Source organism: Camarhynchus parvulus, chromosome 20 (genome assembly GCF_901933205.1).
Source record: "Camarhynchus parvulus chromosome 20, STF_HiC, whole genome shotgun sequence".
In the NCBI taxonomy this organism is placed as follows: Eukaryota; Metazoa; Chordata; class Aves; order Passeriformes; family Thraupidae; genus Camarhynchus; species Camarhynchus parvulus.
The window spans coordinates 3,256,618-3,272,783 of NC_044590.1; the positions used below are offsets into that span (position 1 = coordinate 3,256,618).

General features: G+C 45.3%; 1 protein-coding gene across 1 annotated transcript; it reads left to right on the forward strand.

Moving 5' to 3' along the window:
* Positions 1-292: 292 nt before the first annotated feature.
* On the forward strand, positions 293-14,394 carry NPEPL1 (aminopeptidase like 1). The gene is given in 13 exon segments (XM_030963485.1): positions 293-426; positions 429-460; positions 1,318-1,503; positions 2,637-2,807; positions 5,363-5,452; positions 6,117-6,198; positions 6,374-6,516; positions 7,061-7,138; positions 9,597-9,697; positions 10,320-10,443; positions 10,792-10,968; positions 11,214-11,324; positions 12,160-14,394. Coding segments are annotated over 13 exon segments (1,569 nt in total). The 5' UTR covers positions 293-311; the 3' UTR covers positions 12,319-14,394.
* Positions 14,395-16,166: the final 1,772 nt, after the last annotated feature.

Here is a 16,166-nt window from a genome sequence, read left to right on the forward strand (position 1 = left end):
TGTGCAGGACAGGAGTTGGACTCGATGATCTCTGTCCTTCCAAATCAGCAGATTCTGGTAATTGTCCGCTGACCAAACATTAATAGAAGGCGCTTGGCAACTACGAAAAGATCAGAATAACCACCTTATTCTACTCCAAGCCACCATGCAGGTGCACTATGAAAAGGCCCTGGGAAAGCCCCGTTGGCTCAGCGCTGTGCCCGGAGCCCGCCCGGGCCGTGCCCGGCGCTGCCGCGGCACCGGCGCGTCCCCGCCCCGCGGAGCCGGGGCCGGGCCCGGGGCGGGGCGGCGCGGCCGGGCCGGCCAGGAAGATGGCGAACGTGCAGCTGGAGTTCCAGGCCAGCGTGGGCGAGGCGGACCCGCAGAGCCGCCCGCTGCTTGTGCTGGGGCAGCTGCACAACCTGCACCGCCTGCCCTGGGCGCAGCTGCGGGGAAGCTGCAGCCGCGGGTCACCGAGGAGGTGAGGCCGCGCCGCGGGTCCGCGCCCCCTCAGAGCCCGGCAGCGCCCGCGGGGCTCCCGCGCCGCGTGCCCGCCCGGCCCAGCGGCCTCACGGGGGCTGCGCGGCCCCGGCCCCGAGCCCGGCCCTGAGCGCCGCTGTGCCCCGGACACCCTCCGGGCCGGGCCGGGCCGGGCCGAGCCTGTTGCTGCGGCGGGGCCGCCCGGGCAGCCGCTCCCGCAGCCCTTGTGCCCACCCCGGCGGAGGAAAGGCGCTTTGCCCTCTCTGAGGAGACGGGGGCGGCTGCAGTGAGCGCTGGGAGCCCCCTCCCCGCCCGCCGCCACTGCGGTGGGAGCTGCGGACCTGTTTGTTTAGTGGCGGCGATGGCTTGTGGTCGAATGATAAACGTTTTGCATTGCAGCTTTTAGGTCGCTAGATGTTTGGCAGGGATTTTTATACAGGGCTCCCCAGTGTCTTAAGACAATATTTACCCTTCTTGGTTTTATTTGTTTTTAATTAAATTGCTATGTTTAATAATAATTCGGAGCTAGTAAATTATTCCTCGTATTTATCACTAGGAAAACTGTCTCAAGTTAAGAAAGCTTTGAACCAGCCTGTGCACTAAACAGTGTGGTTTTAGATTGTAATTCATAAGGCTTAAAGCAGATGCTTGTAATGGAAAGTACGTTTATATTTCCTGGTTAATGAACAGGTTTGTCAAATTTCCTGTTTCTCTTCACTCCAGATGTTGTTGTGCACAATTTCTTTGTTTCCAACACCTAAACCCCTGTCATTAGAAAGTGCCTAAATACAGCAGGAGTGAGGTGGGAAGGAAAGTCTGGCTCAGTTCTTTGTCTTTAAATGCTTCTTTTCTCCCCAGATCTGGCAGTCTGCTCTGAGCACGCTGAACCCCAACCCCACGGACAGCTGCCCCCTGTACCTGAACTATGCCACGGTGGCCGCGCTGCCGTCCAGGGTCAGCCGGCACAACAGCCCGTCCGCGGCGCAGTTCGTCACCCGCCTGGTCAGGAACTGCCTGCCCGGGGGGGTCCACAGATGCATTGTTGTAAGTGCCTCTTGAAATGCTGCTGGTGAAACGTCTGGCGAGTGTTTTCTCGACTTTTCCGGTTTGTAGCTGTCTCCAAGGAGACTGGAGGTGGACAAGTTTGACTGATATAATTACACTGACATGAGTGGTTTTGCACTGGCATGTAGGCAAGACCTGACTGTAATGGCTTGTGCATGCTCAAGCACATTAGGAGGAGGAAATTAAGGCTGGATTCGTATGGAACATCTTCAGCCAGGAATGCCCATGCAAAATGAACTATTAGTGGCTTTTTCCAAACTAGGATTTGGGATGGCAGCACATGCTTCAGGAGGCTGATGTAGCCTGAGTGGAGGGTGTATCGTATCACAGAACCCATGAGTGGTGCCTTGCTTGTGCTGTTCAGTGAGTTTTAAGTCTTGATGCAAATAATGCTCCAGTGTGAGTCCCTTGCAGCACTAGCTCTTGGACTTCTTTGGTCATCTTCTATACAAGCCTCATGAATTTATTTGTTTCTGTGGGTTCTCCAGTTAATATCAGATTTGTGGGTTGTTGGAGAAGGCTCATACAGTCAGTGTCAGTGACAAAATTTAGTAGTACTCTTCACTTGGAAAACTTATTTGCAAGAGTAATAACTCTACTTAGTTTTTACGCTTTGAAAATGTTTAGCTGAATCTGCTTTCCACTGGTAATTTCTGTAGTGAACTTCTGAAAAATAGTCTACCAGTTAACGAACTTCTGGGTTAATACTAGCCACATTCTCATACAATTTCTGCCTTCAAATTCTCATATAATTTCTGTCTTTTTCACTTTTGTTTTGAGCACATTTTGGTGATTCCCGTGCCTTTTTTTGGTCCTGATCTGTAGGCTAACCTGTGTTAATTGCACTGGTATAATTACAGCAGTGCAGCTCCCTTAGAAGGATGAACTAATTGCAGCAGTGTAACTCATTCCATACGGGAAATGAACTGGACCAGTTCACTGGGGCGCTTTCATGCTGCCTCTCTGTCCATGCAGAGCACCATCAATGAGCTTCTCTTGGGCAATGTTATTTCCCACCCAGCTCCTTTTTCCCCTCTTCCCCAGTAACAGCCCAGATCCTTTAAGTGCAGCCTTGCACGGGGTGCAGTGTGACGTGTTTGCTGCTGTTGCAGATGGTGTGTGAGCGCTCCGAGGTCTTCGCCTCCGCCTGTGCCCTGGCCAGGGCCTTCCCCCTGTTCACACATCGCTCCAGCGCCTCCAGACGCACAGAGAAGAAAACTGTGACAGTGGAATTCTTCCTGGTTGGCCAAAACAATGGACCAATGGAAGTGGCAACACTTAAAGTAAGATTTTGGGGGTTTTCTGTCACCTCTTCCTTCAGTTTGTTGCATGTGCAAATGCATCTGTTACCAGCTGCCTCTGGAATAGGTGTTGCGTAATTATTTTAGCTCAGGGTTCCTTGGAGCTGATCAGTTCACAGCATCTGTGAGCAGAGATACTGAACAGATTATTGCAGCAGATGCTGAGGATGTTACTCAGAATTTACATTTCAGGGGTGGAAAACACCAAGCAAACAGCGCAGAGAAAATGTCTCCTCTCTCACGTGTATCACAGATGGAGACTCTGGTTTTAGCCTTTAATATTACACTGCTTTTGGTGTGTGGGCTCTCACTTTTTTTCTACCCAGGCAAAAGCTGTGTGTGACTGTGCAGGTGAATATCACACTGAAGTCATCAAAAGTCACTTAATGGGGATCACACATGGCCTCTGCTATTTCTGTCTGATGTACCTCTTTGGCTGAGTTTTTCTGGCAGAACTGTAGACAGAAACAAGACCCTAAGAAACAAAACAGCTTGGAGATGAGCTGTACATGACAGTGAAATATGTCCAAATCATCTTTCAATGGCAGCAAATCAAAGACTGTTTCCCTTGTTTGACTGTTGCAGAGAGAAAATTCCACATCAGGTAACTGTTGGCATGCCAGGCCATTCTTCTTCAAGATCCATAAACCTAAAAGCTATTCCAAGATTTGCAGTTAATCTGTTAGGGAGCTCCCTGCTCAGTGTTCCAGGTTCCGTGCTTTAGTACAGATGGATACTTCCTCAGCTGATCAGTCAGTGAGGTTACAGAAATCCCTTAAAAGTCTTGGCAATGGATTTGACAAAGGGTATGGTGTTGCTGCATTTGAAATTCACAGAATTACAGCTTTAGAGGTTTGGGTTTTTCCAGTGTCTTTTCCTCTGTGTTTGGTCTTTACTCTGTGAACTGATTTGGCCCCAGAAAATTGTGCCAGCCCAGTTTTCAGCAAGGTGGTGAAGACAGGCGTGCTGAGAGTACAACTCTTGATCACTCCATTTTTCCATGCCCCAAATCAGAAAAATCGTAGCTGGTGTCAAAAATAGTTCCTTCAGATAGCTAGATTCCAAACCACTTGGGTTATTTTTAACTTAAAAACAAAGCTGCAATTATTTCTGCCTCCTGTTTTTCCCCTTGATGTCAATGCCAAAAATATTACTGGCTTCCTCTTAGCTGAGTTTGCACCCCTTAAATTCAGCCAGCACCAGACAGCTAATGCAGAGCATGGAAGAGGCATGTGGTAAGACATTTTTATCTAAACCTCTCTCTTGGCATGTTGTATTTTACACCTAGTGCATTGTACAGGGTATTTTATGGTGAGGACTAGCAGGGATTGTCAGAGCTTTGCACGATTAAAGGCTGCCATTATCCAGGTTCTCTGGAGCACTCTGGAAACACAAACACAGGCACAGCTTATTTCTGGAAGTCATGCTGCTCCCCTGGGGCTTGGCCTTGGGGCTAGAGCACCCCCTTTTACCTGCATGGCCCTAAAAGGGAATCACTCCTGACAGAGCTTGGCTCCTGAGGAGGTCCTTGCCCCTTTAGGGACAGTAAAGCAATCAGAAGTAATTGCAGGGAATTGGGCGCCTTTCCAAAGCAAGCCAAGGTTTAGGAGTGTGCTGGGATACAAATGTATGGAGACCTTAGGCTGGTCTGGCCAAGCCAAACTTCAGATACCTCAGCATGAGTGAGTGAGTGTCCAACACCTCAGATTCCTGTGAAACCCATCTTGACTCAGCCTTGTGCTGTGGGTGGTCCTCAGTGTAGTGTGGCTACTGGAAAGCTTGCACAAAGTTTCCTTCCCCCAGGTCTTAGGGCTTCAAGGTGTTAGTTCATGGGAGTTAAAAGTTGAAGCTTGGTGTCTGGTGTCTTCAGGGTCCTTCTTTTGCCAGGAGGATCCTTCTCTAAGGAAAGAGCCTTGGCTGCTTGACCATTTTGATTCTGTCCACTCTTGCTCAGATAACTTTTTGCTCAGTCCAGGTGAGGCTCAGTCCATTTTGCCACAGAAATCAGAGAACAGTGCATGTTTTACACAAACATGGAATATTCCAGTTTCCCTATGGACCTGCCATATAAAATGTCTCACACAGTAATCTTTATTTCCTTCAGCCTCTCTGCTGCCCTGTACAAGCTCTGCAGTTTCCCGTGTTGCAGATTACACAATCTCTGCAGGTTTCCAACCCCAGCAGCCCGTAAGCTCATTGCCACTTCCTGAATTAGCTGCCTCTTATCTTTCTTTCCTCCATTTCACATTGCCTTCTTGGTCTCCCTTTGGTAATGGAGAAAGATACTAATTTTGCAACACCAGTTTGCTCAGCAAAAGAATACAGTTGCTTAGAAATTAAAGCACATAGTAAAATAAGCTGGACACATACAAAAATAATGGTCAGCTTAGCTGACATTGTTTAACTGTGCCTGTGGTGGTGGCAGTTAAGCATTAACATGCTCCAGAGGAGCCACAGATGTGCTGTTGGCTGCAGGGGGATAAATGCAAAGCTGTGCCAAGGCCCAGCCCCTCTCAGTGTCCTCCCTTGTGTTGCAGTGCCTGGCCAGTGCCACCGAGGGGGTCCGGCTGGCCGCGCGCATCGTGGACACCCCGTGCAGCGAGATGAACACTGACACCTTCCTGGAGGTTGGTCATGCTCCTGATGAGTGATAATTGTTAATTGGAGCTCTAGACTGCTGTAATCAAGCGCTGGTGTTGCTGTCTCTCAGTGCAAGCTGTGTGTCAGCAGGGGGAAGAAAATCCAGCCAGGGGTGCTCAGGCTCTGCCTTTGGCCTTTCATGTTTCATAGAACTGTGCAGGGTTGGAAGGAGGCAGAGTTTACAGCTTGGAGTAGGACACTGGGAAGCTGAAAAAATGAATTCTTCATTTGGTCACAGCACTGGATTCTTGTCTTAAACCTGATGGTGACCAGAGTTACTGAAATCATGGGACAGCTGACATATTTCCAAATGAGTTTTATCCTAAAGATCTGGAAAGCTGTTGAGAATGAAATTATTCCTGTCCTCTTACATCATGATCCAACAGAGTGAACAGTTGTCCTTTACCTCAGAAGATTTCTTTTACTGGCAGAGTCTAAATGTCAAATTTATATTTCAGGCCATAGTAAGTCAAGGATGTGCCAGTGGAGTTGGGCCATTGGATAAGGAGCACCCCTCCCAAAATTGTGAATGTTTGTATGTGTATGCATGCAAAATCACAAAAACCCCTTAACTGGGTACTCATTTGTGTGGAAAGGCGCAAATGTGTCCTGATGATTGACTGACAATGTCCTTTTTTCTGAATTATTAAGGAAATCAAAAAAGTTGGCAAAGATCTTGGGATTACTCCTACCATTATCCGAGATGAGGAGCTGAAAGAGAGAGGCTTTGGAGGTACAACTTGTTGAGTATTACACTTTTTTCTTAGCAGATGACTGGAATGTTTTGCCATTGTGATGTTTATTTGCACATTTTTTAAACTGATTTATTGCCCATAGTATTCCAAAAAATACCCACAGGGTATTTTTTGCAGTCTTTCTTCCCCACAGGTTTAATTCTCTGTTTTCAGGTATCTATGGAGTTGGAAAGGCAGCTCTGCATCCTCCAGCCCTGGCAGTTCTCAGCCACACTCCAGATGGTGCCACACAGACCATTGCCTGGGTGGGCAAAGGTATTGTGTATGACACTGGAGGACTCAGCATCAAGGGAAAGGTACAGAAACCCTTGTTCTGCTGCTGCCTTGGCTTACACTGCTGTTTTCTGATGGAAGCAGTTCAGATAATGTCTGTAGGAAACAAAAGTACCTTCTATTGAGTTAAATGCTTGCACTGTTGTCATCCATATGGACACAAACTATCAGGGGAGAAGACCGGATGGGATTCAAGGAACCACTGCAGAACACTTCAATAGCAACATGATATTTTGCCCTTTAAATATTGCCTGCTGAAAGACAGAAAGTAGGAACAAAGATGTTTAATTTCTGGTTTCAAAGATAGAAACGAAACCCATTGGAGTTGGCCTTACAAGTGTGAAACTTGTAAACAACAATTTCTTTAACAGTTTAGCAGCCCAGGTTTGGTATTTTTCGCTTCCAAGACCACCAATAAGCAGAGGCACATGTTCCTTATTTGTGTTGATGACAGCTGAGCACTGTCAAAACCAGTCTCAGAAGCATCAGAAACAGTGGTTCTAGCAGGCATTACTGTGAAATTCTCTTTCAAAGACAAAAAAAAGTTCTGTGGTTCTGTTTAAACAGACTACTATGCCTGGAATGAAGCGAGACTGTGGTGGAGCAGCTGCTATTTTGGGTGCCTTCAAAGCCACTGTAAAGCAAGTAAGTAAAATGTGTTAATTGATATCATGTATCCCAGCACTGCCAAGGAGCTTGGATATATTCCCAGAGACAGAGGCCTGTCTAATCCTGAAGTTCTGACCTGCCACTGCTCTTAGTGAGCTTGAGCCACTCTGCTCTTTCTGCTATTTCAGGAAAATATTTCACATCTTTACTGGGATCTTGGGAATTGTGAGAAATTCCTTGAGTGCTGATTTTTTTTTTAAGGGTCTTCCTTGAATTTCAGAGTTTGTTCTGTGGACTGAGTGGTTTCTGGTTCCTTGAATCAGGTCTATACTTGAGTTATCCAGTGCTGATTTTGTTTAAGCTGTGGGATTTGGGGCAGCTGTTGTCACCTTAGCAAAGAAGGGGATGAGTGACTCTGGGATATGAAGTCTTTCTATATTCCAAGTCCTGTGCCAGGTCTAATATTAGCCTAGTGGGTAAATAGCAGCTCTAGTGTCATCAGGAGCTGCTTGTTGGTTTGCTTCTGTGGTCAGAAAGTAGTGGGGGAGCTGAGAAGAAGCCAGGTATTGAAATATGAAGAATTACAAATATTCCTTTTGCACTTCAACAATGCAAGCTGGGGAAAAGTGGCTGCTGCCAATAAAACTCTGCCCTCTCCACAAATCCAGTGATTGAGACTTGCTGACAGAGCAGCTATTCCCTCCAAGGAGTATCCAAAGTTCAAAAAATATTTACTGCTGCAGATTAATGCATAGATCTGATGGATGCTTTGTCCAGGGGCTGATCAGTGCCAAATTCCCATTTCTCAATAGTCTAGCTCTGTGCCTTGGCCCTAACAGCATGTTTGATGTGGAAAGATTGTAAACTTCACAGTTATCTGCTGAGAATTAAAATTGAAAACAGATTAGTGAGCTGCATCTCAGGCAGAATAACCACCTTGCAAAACTAAATCCTTCAGAAAGTTCTGTCAGAGGTCTGCAAGGGACAAGAGCTGGAATGCAGAGCTTTGGGATAGCCATGGATGGGGACATCCTTTCAGTCCTCATTTCCAGAGTAGTTTTGTGTGTGATTGCCTGCACTGAGAGAAGTTCCATTCACAGTCACAGTAGATGTGAGCACCAGTGATCTGTCAGTTCATACACAATTACTGCAGCAGGGAATAAACTGCCAGAGATGTGTTTGGACTGACTGAGCCTGGAGAAATCTTTATATGTAGAAACAAAAGAATGAACTCCCTGCCTCATTTTACAGTCTCGTGTGAGAAGACCTGTAAATGACATCCCTGCAGAAAATATGTTCAGAGAGGCAGTGGGAAGAATTTGTTGTTACTATTTCAAGTCTTCCTTTTTTATGCTTTTAAGAATAAAAGAAAAGGGGAAGAGGTTTCACTGAGCTATGCTTTATCCCAGAGACTGAAGTGGGAAATGTGTGTTGGATAGAAAGCTCAGTGGGAAGAGGGGCAGAGGTTATTTGCCATCTTCATAAAATATCTGCCTGCATGCTGTTCAGCAGTTATACAACATGATTTTAAAAGTCTTTGGATGGCAAAATTAAACAAGTGATTTTTCCTAGAAAGATGTATTTCCTCTATTGTGAGCTTTCCAACACAAGGGAGAAGAGAAAAAGATTGACTGAAATTTTTGATTTCTTTATTGTTAGCATGATCCTGCATGTTAGCATAGTGAATCCTGCTTTTGAAGAGCTGCAGGCAGAATGAGCTTCAGGAAAAGGCAGCTGATACTGGAAATAGATTTTCACTTTTCGGCAGTAGATTAACAACATGTCTCTCTTGGAGGAGAAAAATGCAGTGCAGTGCAGTGAGGCTGTGAATAGTTGGGTCATGGAGGGAAAGTCCATCTCCAGCAATGGTGTTTGCCCACCAGCTGGGCTATAAACTGGAATTACTGTCTGGCTTGTAAATGCTGCCCGTTATTTTGAAAGGTTTTGATTGATGCCTTTGCCCTTTAGACTTCAGAACATGAGCTGATTCAGCAAGCCCAGATTTCTTCAGCCACAGACTTTTGTCAAGAGATTCAGAGCCAGGTTTTCCCCCAGAATTTGATGTTGTTAAGGAGGAACAATGTTTTCATTTGTTGAATGCTGCTGGCTCCCTGTCTGTTCCTAGAATCCCTCCACACAATACAACTGCTGTATAAATAACAGAATCATCATCCATTTTAAAATACCATCCATATCCACATAAGCACTTGACTTTAAACCAAAATTAAAACATTATGAGATAAACTAGAAAAGAGGAGGCTAAGGAAGAAAAAAACCCACAACAAAACAGTTTAAAAATGCTCTGTGCCTCCCAGCAAGAATGGCACATTTTGAAAAACCCAACTAACACCCACCCACCTGTCCAAAAACCCCACCAGATTTCCTTTGAAAATTGTAGCATTGCTGTCAAGGAGTTTTAACCCCTCACTGATTTCAGTCCCAATAAATCAGCTTGGTGTGAATCAAAGCCTTTTCTCCCCTCTGGTTGTTGCAGGGGTTTAAGGACAATCTTCATGCTGTTTTTTGTCTGGCTGAGAATGCAGTGGGACCACGTGCAACGAGACCTGATGACATTCATGTTCTTTACTCTGGAAAGTAAGATTGTGTCTATCCCTTTCTCATAAACAGAACAAAAATAGTTTTCCTGTTAATCTGAGAGCCATGCAGATTGTGAAGCTGTCTATAAATCAGTTTCTCTAAATATTGATAATTGCATTTCAGACATCCATAGTAGTGAGTTTTAAATGTGCTTAGATGTTCCTGTGGGGTATGTAGAGATACATCAAAATACATGGATATCATGAGCTGCACTTCCCTTAAAGCACTCAGAATTTAGGTGGTTTTTGTAGTAGAACCAGTTTTCTGTGTCCATCTGCAGCTGCACTGTGTGACAAACCAGCAAAGACAGGCCACCAATGGATCAGAATCTGTTTTAAGAACAGATGTTACTTCTTTGGCAGTGATTTGTAGAATCCCAGTCTCACACAGGCCCAACAAGTGGAGCCTGCCACGAGGGCAGCACTGTCATTTCCCTTGTCCTTGTGTGCTCTGTCTGGATGCTTGGAGCTGGGGAATAGCAGCCCTACAGACTTGCAGAGTCAAATCACAGAAGCACATGAGGTCTGAGGTTGCTGTCTGAAGTGTTCTAGTCCAGCCAGGTGAGTCCTGACTTGCAGCCTGAAGCAGTCCAGTGTGACATGGCCTGTTTTCCTCCCAGAACTGTGGAAATCAATAACACTGATGCAGAAGGGCGCCTGATCCTGGCTGATGGAGTCGCTTACGCCTGCAAGGACCTTGGGGCTGACATCATTCTGGATATGGCCACTCTCACTGGAGCTCAGGTACAGCACTCCACATTCATAAGCCAGCTTCTCTTCTTTATGCATCTTTCTGCTTTTGCATACTTAAATTTAAAGTGGTGTTCACTGACATGACATCAGCAGCTGATGTAAGCAGGCCAGTACTTCATGTTTGCAGTTCCATTTATAATTACCAGAACTGACTTGTTAATAGTGATCAGGATTTTCTTGTCCATGAAATGGCTTCCATTTCAAGTCATACACAGTGTGGTACAAGGTACAAATTTAACACCATTGTTTTCTAGCACCTGTTCTTGTTTCATACAAGGTTATATTGCTGAGCAGTGGTGGAAGGTGTCTTCTTCCTGAATTTGACTTTTACCTCATCAGGGAATTGCTACAGGAAAATACCATGCTGCTGTCCTTACCAATAATGAAGAGTGGGAAAAGGCTTGTGTTAAAGCTGGCAGGAACTGTGGAGACTTGGTCCATCCTCTGGTGTACTGCCCTGAGCTCCACTTCAGTGAATTTACCTCTGCTGTAGCTGATATGAAGAACTCTGTAGCAGTAAGTTTTTTGGGTTTTTTTCTCTCTTACATAAAAATATGTGTTTTGTAGACAGGAGAGGAATTGAGCAGGGCCTGTCACTAGGGACTAAGTCAAGGATTTACAGTAAAGTTGGTTTGTAAGACTGTTCTAGGGCCATTGGTTAAGCTTTGAATGAAATTTCTGTATCTGTTTCCTCTAGGCAGAATGAAGCACTTACATTTTCTCTGCTGATGAGACCAACTCTATTTTTATTGCTCCCACAGGACAGAGACAACACCCCCAGCTCCTGTGCTGGGCTCTTCATTGCCTCCCACATCGGCTTTGACTGGCCAGGGGTGTGGGTGCACATCGACATCGCTGCTCCCGTGCACGCCGTGAGTGTCCTGCCCTCCTGGGGAAACACACCTGGGGGAACAGCTGGGGATCAAACACACCTGGGGGAACAGCTGGGGATCAAACACACCTGGGGGAACAGTTGGGGATCAAACACACCTGGAGGAACACACTTGGGGGACCACACCTGGGAAACACAGCTCCTGCTGCCTATGTTGGGTCCATCCAGCTCAGGGGGACAGAAATAGGTGGAGAAAGGTCCTTTAGAAAAGCACTGGCTCCTCTCTGTTCTGAGTTTCTTGGTTTGGTAGTTTTATCTGTTCATATTTTTCGTTTTGGTTTTAAGATATTTTAACAGCCACTTTAATCAGTGACATCTTTATCATTGTGAGCATTGACAACTTGCCTGGTCTCTGTTCATGGCAATAATCCCAGCCTTCCATTTTCAACCATGTTGTTTTAAGATGATTGACCAGAATTGATCATCCTTCCAAAAATATATGTTCCCTTTGGTGGAACTTGTGTATATTCTTTTTTTTTCCCTAAAAACCAAGCCAATTCCCTCCACTTGCTTCTTTTTTTTTTTTTAAACCCAGTTTATTCAGCTCATATTCCAAATCCAGGCTCAGGCTGGGTGGGAGATCCCCTGCCCTGAACAATGCTGGCCTCTCTCCACCCACAAGTCAGTGGGAGCTCTGTTCCCATGTGTTAGTTTAATCCAGCTGGGACAGATTCCAGTGGTGGTGAGGATCCAGCAGCACAGAGCAGGGGCTGGCAGTGGCTGCTGACCACCACAGTTCTCGTTGCATCACTAGCCAAATTACAACTAATCCAACTCCTCCAAGTGTGAACTCTGTGGTTCTGGTTTTGTTCTAGGGTGAGCGAGCTACTGGCTATGGCGTGGCTTTGTTGCTGTCCCTGTTTGGAGGGGCCTCTGAGGACCCTTTGCTGAACCTGGTGTCCCCCCTGGGCTGCAATGGGGACTGTCCCCCTGAGGAGATGGAGAGGGACTCCAAGAGACGGCGCCTGGTTTGACACAGCCCCAGCCCTGCCGGGCCCTGGGCTTACCTCACTTTGCACTGATCTGCTCTCAAGCAATGAAATGTCACATGTCAGAAATTCCCTTTTTTTTTTATTATCATGATAAGATTTATTACTTGTTTCTGATAAAAACAGCCTGATGTATTGTTTAGTTTGGTTTTTTTTTAAATTATTGGTGCACACAGTTGCTGAACAATATCAGTGGTGCAGAGTTCAGGCTCAACTAACTGTATCAGGAAGAGGCCACGTCCTCCTCTGAGCTCCTCACAAAACCTAACTAAGTGCATTAATGCATGAGAAGCTCTCTAGTCTGAAGAAGCAACTGCAGCTATTGCTTACAAAGCCTTCTGAATTAATTATTATATGTGAGGTTTTATCAGACATTTCTGCAGGCAGGCCCCACTACATCTCAGAACACAGGACAAGGAAAAAAACTCTATAGACTTGGCTTATTCAGAGACACTTTAGCTTAGCAGCAAAGGAGATGTAATGAGAAAAGGCCTATAGGTGCTGTTTCTGCATGTTTTAATGTTCTTCTGACCAGTAAAATCAGCAAGAAGGGTTCAGAACATATGTCTATGTAATTGTTTCACATACAAATTACAGAATGTATTCATGTTAAATGAGGAAAACAATAGAGGGACTGTGATTGAGTAAAATCAGTTTACAAAGCAGAGTGGCTTCTTGCCACTTAATAAATTTATTATTATTAAAGAAGCTTACATATCCCATGTGGTGTTTTGTGGTGTTATTTACATTTCTGAGAACACCGAGTGCTCCAAAACTTTGTGTACAACATCATCACCCTGCTCACATTCCTTTTCCCAGCACTCAGACAGAGCTGAGAGAGGAACAGCTTGCAGCAAGTGCTTTGGGGCAGTCCTGCAGAACTTTCTGATTCACTTCATTTGATTCAGCAGCAGTCAGGGTGCTCAGTGTGACTTTCTGTCCAGCCACAGGGACACCCACGGGAAGTGACTGGTCCCAGTTGATGTCATGGCAGTGACAGGGCTGGGAACGGAGAGCCCCAGTCCCTGTCCTGGGCTCCAGATCAGCCTCTGGAAGCATTTCCTGGCTCCAGCAGCATCAGTGGTGAGAAATCCCCCCCAGCACCCCCTTGGCTGCTCTGCCAGGGAAGGATTGTCCCTTTCGCTGTTGGGATCTCTGGAGAACTGGGGTTGGTTTTAGCTGGAGTCCCAACACTGAGGGACACCAAGAACCTTTTTGATTAAAGACTACTTGGAAAGCTTAATGCAGGAGGAGAAGGATGTGTTTCATTCTGATTGTGTGGCCCTATTTGATAGACAAAATGTGACTTAAAAAAAGACCTGCAAGCCCAGAACTTCCTTACTTGCTGTATTTGTTTCTCCCTTGCTGTTCTGGTTCCCTGGTCCACCTGGGTTTTAAGAAGTTTGTATCTGAATGAGTTCTGCCCTTGGCAATTCTTAACACTTTGTGTAAAGCACTACCTGGTACCAAAAACTGCCATGGGAAATGTGTTGATGAAGTTATTTTTATTACAGACTCAGCACTGAAGCAAATAGCAACATGTTCTAATTTCAATGCTCAGATCATCTTCAATCTCCATCTTGTAGAAGTATTTTTCAAATTAATCAATTCTCATTTTGAAATGTAGGGTTTTGCCAGAATTTTACATAAAAAGTGGCCTGTGGCTTTGTGGCATGAGGCTCTATTCTGATGTTATTCACTGAATGATAAGAGGAGTTTGATTTTCATGGCTGATTATCATGTTCTTCAATTTTGCTGTGTCTCAAGGCATATAATTCTGCTGGATTTAATTTGGAAGGCACTTAATAGAAGCTGTTTTTAAAACTAAGTACCTGATATTAAAGAAATCTATTAAGAAAAACCTGAAAAGCAAATTAAATGTTTGGGAAATCAAAACCTGAAAACCAGCTGAAGTTTGCTAAAGGACAATAAAATAAATGAATTCAACACCTAATAATAAAAAAGTCTGACGCTTCCTCTGTATCAGAGATACAAAATAAAAATCAAGGCTCTTTCAAATCTGTAATAAAATCTCTTGCTGTTCCTCATGTACATTATTATTGCCTTCTGTTTTGATAAAAGGTCTGTTCTCTAGAGCACAAGCTTTGGGCCTATACAAGACAGTGATTTGTGAGCTGCATCTGCCAAATAAATTATTCTCTTTCCTCTGTGTTTGACAGAGCTTGCCCTGGGATCATCCCCATTAAGCTCACAATGTTTCTTAACCCCTAATGAGTGGAATTTCAGTTCCTTCAGTTTCCTCACTTGTTTCTGGGTACTGGGCAGTTTTAACTCCTAGGTTTGCCCTGAGGTATCCTGATGTTGGACCTGGAAGCAATCTTCAACAGGAGAGGTTGGTAACCACGAGCTCAGGTAGCTCTTCAGATCTCCTCATTTCCTCCTTGGGGCTGTGCTGCTGTTCCCAGGATGGCCCAGTGGCAGCTGACACAGGCAGCAGGTGAGTTAACAATTGTCTCTGCCATGGTCCAGCCCATCCCTGTGGGCAGCAGTTTGCTGTGGAATGTGTGGCAGACTTGGGAGGACGAGGCTGATCTGCTGGTCTGCTTGTTAAAGTGAAGTTGGTGCTCAGTCAGGGAAAAACCTGTCTGTGATGTGTTCAGCCTGTAAACCTTACTGCAGGAAGGGCCTTTGCTGTGTTTGCCTGAGGAAATCCAGCCAGCAGTGTGTTTTATCCCATTTTGGCACTGTGCTCTCTGAACTGGGAACTGGCAACAGACACGTCACAGAGTGTTACCTGCTGCTCCAGAAAGATGGATTTGGGCAAAACAATATTTAGGAATTAACTTGTGCTGGGCAGTTCTGACCCTGGGAAGGGGCAGTAGGGATCTGGGCTCCCTCTGGGTGTGTTGCACCTTACCTGTGGCCTCTGCATTGGAGCTGGGTGTGGGGAGATCAGCACCCCTGCCCTCCCTGGGCCTGTGAGAGAGGCAGGCACAGGAATCCCATCCTGTTTGTGTGTGGACAAACTTCTGGACAAAGCAGTTTTTGGAAAATAGTCTTTGGGACATCTAGACAAGCACCTGTGTTCCAAGGTTGTTCCAGGTGGGTCAGGGTATATTTTATTTTCTAGTTACCTGTGCCCAAAGCTGCTACTGACCCTGTTTGCTGTAGCTGGAGAAGCATCCATACAGGCAAAGGACCCTTCTGTATTGCAAAGCACTCGCCCTGAAGCTGCACAAGGGCACACTAGGCAATTAAATTGATTTTTCTCCATTTGCATGTGTAAGGGTTGGAATTAGTACATCTCCCTCCTCAGTCCCCATTGTGGTTTGTGTCTTGGAAATTCTGTTGCCTTGGTATGTGATGTCTTCTGGGCTCTGGATGGGAAAGCAACAGTTTTCCAAAACTGCTGTGCAGGGATTTTTATTTTTCCCTTTCATGTTTTCTTTCAAACACTTCTCTTACACAAAACCCACAGAGAGAGTTCCAGGCAGCGTCCACCCATATGAAACCAGACATTTTTTTCCACAGTCTTTTTATAGATTTGATAATATTTAACTCGGCATGTATTAAAAATGTATGGAGTACATAAAATTCATTATAAATGTCACCAAACGGCCCAATGGCTTTTTAATATCACTGCCACAAGACTGTATTTTAACCTATTTCCTGTCTGGATCCATTCCAGTGGCAATTCCAGGAGGGGAATATATTTAGTCTATATTTACTTAGTCTGTTTAACTTTCAGTTAGTGTCTTTGGCTGATCCCGTGGCCGTGCTATTTTGGGATGATTTATACAATATTTACATTAAATTCTGCTAATATTTCCTTGCCTCTTGAAGTCGGATTACACTATTTACATCTCAAAGGC